The 9,227-nt window shown below is 39.8% G+C and overlaps 1 protein-coding gene across 2 annotated transcripts; it reads right to left on the bottom strand.

The window, feature by feature from the left end:
- Window positions 1-330: 330 nt before the first annotated feature.
- On the bottom strand, window positions 331-7,508 carry acta2 (actin alpha 2, smooth muscle). Of its 2 annotated transcripts, XM_088916387.1 has the most exons (9): window positions 7,447-7,508; window positions 5,219-5,391; window positions 4,378-4,506; window positions 3,728-3,838; window positions 3,218-3,302; window positions 2,964-3,125; window positions 2,550-2,741; window positions 1,718-1,899; window positions 331-838 (listed from the first exon to the last, which is right to left on the bottom strand). In XM_088916387.1, exons 2-9 carry the CDS (start codon window positions 5,345-5,347, stop codon window positions 695-697), a joined length of 1,134 nt encoding a protein of 377 aa, XP_088772513.1. In that variant the 5' UTR covers window positions 5,348-5,391; window positions 7,447-7,508; the 3' UTR covers window positions 331-694. The 2 variants fall into 2 exon arrangements, with proteins under 2 accessions (XP_088772513.1, XP_088772515.1); XM_088916389.1 differs by lacking the exon at window positions 7,447-7,508 and having other exon boundaries at window positions 5,219-5,424.
- Between the last annotated feature and the right edge of the window lie 1,719 nt (window positions 7,509-9,227).

Here is a 9,227-nt window from a genome sequence, read left to right as displayed (position 1 = left end):
ACAAGTCCTTTTGCAAAACAAGAGGACACCAGTCTGGTACTTAACTGAAATCGAGTAAACAATGAAAATGTATTTCTGCAAAAGTATTCTAGATCCATGTTTGTATTTTTATTATTCTGGATTAAAAGAGGACGAACGCTTAATTTACTAATCTCGTAATCACTTTCTACACAACAGTGTGTTTTTTGTTTTATGGAAAGCTAAATGTTTTTTTCTGAAATATAGTTGTACCATATTTCCGCACTGTAGTTGTAGTATAATGTACAGTGGTAATGAGAATGACAATATTTGTTTAAACGCAGTAATATTTTGGAAAGGTTGGACACAAGATGAAGCACATGAGCCATTTTTATTTGTCACAGTAGGTAGGCGCTAGTTTGCAATACAGTGTTTGTACACAAGAGGGAGACAGATCATCAGCTGTTTGTTTTTTGTTTCTTTCTGCTGGAGTAGAAGCGTGAGGTTCTTAAATTCTTTATTAGGCATTTCGTCCGCGTTACAAAAACGCTCGAACTGTTTTAATATTGCCAGCACATTCAAGCTTTATTCATTCAAAAGACCAAAAAAATCTTTTAAACATTCACTCGGTAGTAGCAGTGCAAAGACAAGTTGCTGGAATGAAAGGGGAAGAAAGTACATTCACAGTTCACAGGTAGAATATAGAGACTGTAAAAAAAAAGCACAAGTAAGAAGTTTAGAAACATTTGCGGTGGACAATGGAAGGACCAGCCTCGTCGTACTCCTGCTTGCTGATCCACATTTGCTGGAAGGTGGAGAGGGAAGCCAGAATTGAGCCACCAATCCAGACTGAGTACTTGCGCTCAGGCGGGGCAATGATCTGTTGAAAAACACGAGAATGTTTGGGTAAGGATGAGATTAATACACGACCATTATGATTGTAAAAAAAAAATCATTTGAGAGATGCAGTGAACTCTTAAAAAATGCCTGAAAAAAACCCAGCTCTGGGATACTGTTGGCAAACTTGTACAATCCTACAATTACGCACTTGATGATGCACGAAGTCATTCCGTGCTCAGTTTTCTGTGATTGTTGAGAGCTCATCGTTTGTTTTTCTTGTTTTAATATACCGTAACACGTAAAAATAGACATTGTTCACTGTCTTTCAGAAGAGGAAAATCTCTACTGTACACAGTCCAAACTAGTACGTGTTGTTATTTAATCACATAAAACCATCCCTGACCTTTTCTGCTCTCATTTGTTTTTAACTGTCTTCTGTGATCTCTGTAACTCTTTGAATCCTTTACTTGAGGATCTGATACAGTACTTTATACAGTATATAAAGTCCATTTTTATTCCACATCCTATATCACCCTGTGCCAAATAAAACAATAATCAAAGTTATTATACATCCTGTTTTGAACACCATTTGTGCTCCTCACTGTGCTTGTCTGGTTTCCCAGGACCAGAACACTGTTCTGCTTTCAGTCAGAAACACTTATGGTAAGTGCTGGAAAAAAGAATGTGATTATATATTTTTTAACCATTGGGTAACATATTAAGTTTTGCCATTGTGTGAAAAATGATCAAAAGACAAACTTCTTCAATAGTCTTCTTTTATCTTGCAGTAGGTTATTATGCACATTGGCTGAATTGAGTTTCTACAGTGGTGTAATTCCCCCTGAATTATCTACCAGTGCTGTGTTTAATAAGGTTTGCCCTCTACCCCAGATATCCAGAGTATGTTTTCCACACACACCTTGATTTTCATTGTACTGGGCGCCAGTGCTGTGATTTCCTTCTGCATCCTGTCAGCAATACCAGGGTACATGGTGGTGCCTCCAGACAGCACATTGTTGGCGTACAGATCCTTGCGGATGTCTATGTCACACTTCATGATGCTGTTGTAGGTAGTTTCATGAATACCGGCAGATTCCATACCTAGTGTTTACAATAGAGAAACATGCCTCAGTGACATGTTCAGTTAACACAATGAATATATAATGAAAAGGATACATGTAATGAACCCAGAACTGGTCCTAGCTTTCTGGGGACCCTAGGGAAGATCTTGGAAACGAGCCCCTCCAGATCACAATTTGCGCATACACTACTTTTATCAGCTCCCATACCAAGCTTTTTCACCATGTAGCATTCGGTGTAGCAGCTGCTGAAACCACACTGATATTGTCATCTTATGGAGAAGATGAGAGCTATTTATTACCCCGACAGTGAAATAAACTACTGCACTTAATTCACAACTAATAATACTGTATTATAATTTATACCTAATAAACCACTTAGATTAGCATAAAAGCAACAGATAGAGCCACTGGGGTGAATTTCTTGGCTCGCATTTGAGGGTGCTGATTAAATGTGTTGTGTTCCATATTGAGGGGGCCCCCTGGTGGCCTCGGGGCCCTAGGCAGTTGCCTAGTTTGCCCCAGCCAAGGTGCGGTTCTGAATAGTCCTGTAAAGAGAAGGGTGAAGTGTAGAATAGAGACACGAGTCTAGGTATGTGTGGGCAGTGGCCCGCACGCCGACAGCATGCTTTAATCTGCTCTCAAACGGTGAAGTGGCCCAGATGGACGTACCGATGAATGAAGGCTGGAAGAGGGTCTCGGGGCAGCGGAACCTCTCGTTGCCAATGGTGATGACCTGGCCATCAGGGAGCTCGTAGCTCTTCTCCAGGGAGGAGGAGGAAGCGGCGGTGGCCATCTCGTTCTCGAAGTCCAGCGCCACGTAGCACAGCTTCTCCTTGATGTCGCGCACGATTTCTCGCTCAGCTGCAGGGGGAGAACACAACAGTGCAGCTCTCTTTCAGGAAATCAACTCTCTCCTCTCGCCTGCTGCACCTACAGTTTCTTATAGACTGGGAGTTACGACTCGATAAATAAAACTGTTGAACAGAACTCAGCATTGGCCTATAGCTCCCATGAACTCCACTGGATCTGGCTTGCCTCCTAACCTGAAATGAGCTTTTCTTTTTCTCTGCCCCAGTTACGTACCAGTAGTCACAAAAGAGTAGCCGCGCTCGGTCAGGATCTTCATGAGGTAGTCAGTGAGATCACGGCCAGCCAGGTCCAGACGCATGATGGCGTGGGGCAGAGCGTAGCCTTCATAAATGGGTACATTGTGGGTGACACCATCACCAGAGTCAAGGACAATACCTGTTGAGGAGACTCCCTCAGTTAGACATCAGGCTGTAGGTTTGATGACACGTGATGCAAGAAACACGTTTGGAAAAAACAGGTCCTCTCACCTGTGGTACGGCCTGAAGCATAAAGGGACAGCACAGCCTGGATGGCAACATACATGGCTGGGACATTGAAGGTCTCAAACATGATCTGGAAATTGAGGACAGGTTTTTTATGGAAGAGACGTGAAAACATCAGACTGTGGATGAGATCATTCAATCAATTATCTACTTACAATCAAATTAGCTAGATGGGCCAAATGGTGTCTCTTTCTTATGTTCCCCTATGTACTTGTGGAATATAGCTTAAAATTTCAATGTATAACTTATGTCATAGCATTATACAGTTTTACTAAAGAAGGCCTAACACAATGTTAAGATATAGATGATAATATCTTATTATAATATCATGTAATTTAATTTAGCTTTATAGTCCAAAACAATAAGGAAATATAATAAAGTGTTGTTAAAATATACTGTCTTAAAGAGCAATTTGGGAAAACCCAAAGAATGTCCCATCTGTGGAGAAGCAGGTGGTCAAGCCTTAGCTGTGACTGCTGTTTGCTCGGTGATCACCTGGGTCATCTTCTCTCGGTTGGCCTTGGGGTTCAGGGGCGCCTCAGTCAGCAGGGTGGGGTGCTCTTCTGGGGCGACGCGGAGTTCATTGTAGAATGAGTGGTGCCAGATCTAAAATCAAGCAGAAAAATCTTAGCTGTAGACAAAACAGGAATACTGGAAGGAAGATGTATCAGAGTGGTTGGCGGGACTGTCATGCTTTTTGTAAGATCACCAAAGGTAGATTCCATCAATCTTTCTGCAGTTGTCATTCCTGAATTTGTCCTTCTTTTCTTAAAGGCCATTTTTGTGTTGCTATCTGAAGCTCTTGTATTATACAATGTTTGTTAAATTATGTTTGTTACAAATTAAAGGAATCGCCTCTATAATAACTCAACAGCTTTCTCATTGGTAAAGTGTTAGGAAGTCTGTTTTTCCATGTTGTTTTTTAAACAAGTGAAGTGTAGTTCTTAAGGCTGCAGGACACCAGAGGCCTGTTAATATACACTGAGTACTCATTCATGTTGTGTACAGCCCTAGGGAATGCAATCTGCTCATGATATTCACAATGACAGGTCTGGTGGCAATATAAGGTAAAACAATTTCTTTAATGATAGCAAAGACAAATGTCTATATCTGTAAGTAAAAAATGTTGATAATAAAATCCTTACTTTTTCCATGTCGTCCCAGTTAGTGATGATACCATGTTCGATGGGATATTTCAGGGTCAGTATACCTCTCTTGCTCTGAGCTTCATCACCTACATAACTGTCCTTCTGTCCCATTCCTACCATCACACCCTAAGAGTGGAGAAATGAAAAGATCACATAAATCACAAAATTACTAGGGTTTCAGTGCTTGGGGTGATATGCTTGGAAAATAAGGTGACAGACCATTTATTAAGAATAGTTTTAAAAGGACTGAGGATGTAAAACAAATAGTGTGTTTATTTACACAGTAGCATTATTAACACCAGAATTTTGCCAAGTTAAAGAGAGAAGATCAAACACACTAAACAGAAATCTAACCGAGGGTATTGTGAAATTTACTACGAAGTGTTTCTGGTACTTTTTATTAATAAAAAAGTAATGCACGTCAGATGATATCATTCTAAAACAGGACTCCCTAACCCTGGTCCTGCAGAACCCCAGTCCAATAGGTTTTAAAAATCACTAGTTTGAGACTTGGACCAGATTTAAGGGAATAATTTGTTATGTTATGTAATTTAGGCATCTTGCAGGACTAAAATCTGTGTACCATTCAGGTTTCAAGTACCAGAGTTTAGTTAGTTTTATTGAAAAGATAATTTAGTAACTTTTACCAAATAACTTGTCTTCATGAACAATAACTTATCTTCATGAACACGTGACTTGTAAGACTGACTGGGTTCTAGATCTGGAGACCCTGGTTCTAGAACTGCTGTGATCAGCAGTCACACCCTCCCTGTATCGACCAGCCAGTGAGAGCAGGTTTCTCATCAGCTGGCCTCTGCCTTCTCCACATTCTGCCCACCTGGTGTCTGGGACGGCCCACAATGGAGGGGAACACGGCTCTGGGGGCGTCGTCCCCGGCGAAGCCTGCCTTACAGAGACCTGACCCATTGTCACACACCAGAGCTGTGGTCTCCTCTTCGTCACACATCGTCACTTCACTTCGCTTTCTTCAACTCAAACGGGAAACAATCGCTGCAACCACAACGCACAGTTACAGAACAGCTCTCTCCTTCAGCTCAGTGGTCAAGCAGTACCCCTGTGGTTGCCTGTTTTATTCTAAATGCTACAGTTTTTTTTTTTTAATTCTGGAGTATTCAAAATATGTTGTGATGGAAGTACTCCAGACCATATTAGAGGATGAGCTTCCAGAATTATCTGTCGTATATAAGCGCCCTTCTCCTCCTTCTAGAATGAGCATCTGTCATTGGCTCACTGTTGTAATAAATCATCCTTAACTATTTTTTTAACAAATGATTAATTCTGATTGTCCCAGTCAAAGGAGCTGCATTTTTTAGTTAAAAGCACAGTACATATTTTGCAAATGTGATGTAAGAATTCCTGTTCTCCTTTAATGAGCTGTAATAAAGCAAGCATTCTACTGTGATTCTTTTCTACTCAGGTAGGGATGTAAAGATTCAGGTCGACCCAAGTTTTGACCTATTTTTTCTTTGACCAGTTTCACAAATTGTGATCACTTGGGTTTGTGGAATCAATGTATTCTGCTGATACAATTAAAAGAATGATGTTCAGTAAAAATATTGAAATTGCTCCCTTAGTAACAGTTTAGAACTTTCTGCTTTAAATAAATCAAAGATGGAGCAGGTTGGAGTTAAAAATATCTATGCATCAGGTTGGATAGTGCCTTAATATTCAAAGCTCATAGTAATGCAATTCAGACTGAAGTCAACCTTAGGCGTGGATTACTTTGGTGGTACAGAATCGTTTTTTACTTTAGACAAATGCTTCATTGGCTTTGGTAGTTTACAAATCTTTTATTGGGAAAAGGCACTATAGAAAATAAAGGTTATTAAAAGCACCAAACACAAATGACAGTTGTATAATAATAATAACAACAACAATTATTATTATTATAACTTATTTAGAATATAATAATCCACTGCATAGCTGCGGTGAGTTTGTGCAATTCACTCACTCCTCGATGAATGAAATTCCTAACATGGGAAAAACTTCCAAATTAGGAAAAGATCAAGAAAAATGCCTGGTGTTAGTTTGGATCACTCCCTTTCCATTGGCCTTGCCTGCCTTAGAAAGCCATAAAAAGACGAAGATGGGGAGAGTATTGTGCGACGTAGCCTCCACAGGAATTCCACAGAACCATATTTAGTAATAAAACTCAAAGGAATCATGCTTTATATGCCAGAAGATCCCAGCCAGAGCACAATTCCTTGAAGGAGCAAGACTTTGAGGTTACTGCCAAGAATCAATTAGCATTTAAATATGCAGCCCTTCAGTTTGGTTTCCTATATTTGAAGATAACCTTTGTAAACTCTCATCAGTACAAATACTAACTCTTTTACAAGATTATGGCTATAACATTAAGGACTCAATTAATATGAGCAACAGCCACATGATGTTCTGCAAATGGCATAAACTCACCCTGGAAGCACCATTTCAGATTACATCTTATATTCTCTTAAGATTTTCAGCTCTGCTTTTAGGAATTCCCTTTTTTTCTACCAAATTTCAATTTGTTATGAGTAAACCGCGATGCAAGTGGGTCATACAAAAAAAGAAAATAAAAGCTGCAGTACTTTGATCAATAAAAATCTGCTATCACCACACCTTAGTATTACATACATTAAAAATACCATTTTCTTTCATAAAGCATGTTTTCCAACACAGAGCATCACCTCAGTAATATACAAGCTGCTAAATCACTTATCTCTTAACATATGAAACATGCAGCACATGTTTTACATAAACCATTTGAAAAAGTCACTGAGATACAAGCATAATAGTTTCTAAATGTATAATGCAAGTACAATCAATTTGCATGATAGATCTGGAACCTGCCCTGCACATGCTTGTGCATTTCAGCAGATAATATGCCACACAACATGATTTTAAAGACTGACAGCTGAGTTTCTCAGACTTGCAGTGACGATTCAGCAAGCTGTTTTATAAAGCACACAAGCCACCTCCTGTCACAGTGTAATGAATACAGCGCAGCATCCTGATTTCTACTACCATGAAGCAGGCAGCTGGATTAGCTTGAATGACACTTACCCTGACAGCGCTTGGCCGGGGGTTTGCTGCTCGGGGATGGTGTAAGATCCATCTGCCAGGGGAGAGTTTATGTAGTTCCTGATCCCACACTTCTCCCTCCCACTTCCCAAACAAGGAGCTGGGGCAGAAGGCAGCTCTGTCCCTCACTCTAACGCAACCTTATAGGGATTGCATTAGAGAAACTCCAGTCTGGGTGGTCAGCCAATGTCCTCAGTTCATTCCACGGTTCTCTTACTGAGTGAGGAGGAGACTTCGTCATCCTGGAATATAAACACATCAGATCCTCAGGACTGCTGGTAAAATATGCTTCCATCCTCCCTGACATAGAGCATCCGTCCAAGGAGAGATGGGCAGAGATCCAACATTGTATCAGAAAAGGTTTTGTATTTCAAGGTAAAGCAAGCTTACAACATGTGTTACTGCCAGATTGGAGCAGTTCAAACAATACATTCATACAACAGGGTGATTAATTTCACTCATTTGCAGTCTGATGTTGGAAACACTGCACCGTTAATGATCAGCTATTTAACCCTGTTAAAATGGGAGATGATTTGAGAACAGACATGTATGCCTTCCTGTAACGGCTTAAAATAAAAAGCTCAACCTTTAGTCCAAATAAATATTTCCTAAGCTTAGATTTAAGTGTAAATTTACCAAACCTTATAGTCTTGCATCTCCAAGTTTGAGACTGAAATTGAGTGAGGGACCATCAGTAAGAAAGCTTTTGGCTACAGATACAGATTCAGGCAGTGGAAACTCAGAATGGATTATGTATAAAGGAATTAAGGATGATCGAAGGACAAAAGGCCTTCAGTATCTCTCACTCTATTAAAAGTTTTGCCAGGAAACTAGAGGCTGACCTTCCCCCATGTTCTGCTGGCATTGTAACTGTCTTCTTTGCATTCATAACTGAAGAATGGCCCAGAAATCCAGAGCAAAATCCAACTCTGGAGCATCAATACTGCAAAACTGAATCATACTGGAAAGTATCTGACATGCTTAAATTAAAAAAAAAATAAAGGCTACACCCAGACAGTGAGGGAATTTTACAGCAAACACCTTGTGCCAACAAAAACTAGTATTTGACAATGTGAAGAGCAACATGTGATGTAAACACCCCAATAAGAGTGCTGCTTTCATTTTCAGTAAACACATCTTGGAAAATCAATATTTAGCATATATTAAATCTATACATTTATCATGGTATAAGTCAAATGTTTTGAAGCAAGAAGTGGTATATTATTGTTCACTTTTCTTATACTGACTTAGACTTTTTATAATATGTGGCAGATATTGATGATGAAGTTATCTCACCAGTTTAATGGCCTCCCAATGCAGCTTCCTCTTACTAGGTGCGTAAGGTGCTTGAAACCTACAGGTTAACCGTAACCTAAGGTTGTGTGTATATAGGACCATAAAAAAGGTTACAAATGAGAAGAGGCCATTCAGTCCATTTCACCCGATTGGTTGTAGCTGATTGATCCAAGGATCTCATTCGGCCATTTGTTGAAATAAATCACGGTTTCTGCTTCAACAACATGTCACACAGCCCTTTATGTAAAGAAGTGCCTCCTATTTTAAATGCACTTCCACACACTTTTTACTCGTGTCCTGTGGTTTGTTAGGAACAGCGACGCAGGTTTCAACCAGTCTACACAGTGAAACAGTTTCATTTGGAACATGTACTGTATATGTGTGTTTGCAAGTATATTCACACAGAAACACACATCCCCGTATGCGCTGTATATCCATAATATTATTTCTAAAATTTTTAAATGCTT

The sequence above is a fragment of the Atractosteus spatula genome, chromosome 5, assembly GCF_055471065.1.
Source record: "Atractosteus spatula isolate fAtrSpa1 chromosome 5, fAtrSpa1.hap1, whole genome shotgun sequence".
Classification (NCBI taxonomy): domain Eukaryota; kingdom Metazoa; phylum Chordata; class Actinopteri; order Semionotiformes; family Lepisosteidae; genus Atractosteus; species Atractosteus spatula.
Note: the sequence above shows the minus strand (reverse complement) of the source record. Positions and strands in the feature narration are given on the sequence as shown.

Coding starts and splice junctions, on each gene's coding strand:
- acta2 (XM_088916387.1), bottom strand. CDS start 5,347: ATGTGTGACGAAGAGGAGACCACAGCTCTGGTGTGTGACAATGGGTCA. Junction 4,507..5,218: donor TGGGCCGTCCCAGACACCAG/GTGGGCAGAATG, acceptor CTCCACTCTTAG/GGTGTGATGGTAGGAATGGG. Junction 3,303..3,727: donor ACCGAGAGAAGATGACCCAG/GTGATCACCGAG, acceptor CTCAATTTCCAG/ATCATGTTTGAGACCTTCAA.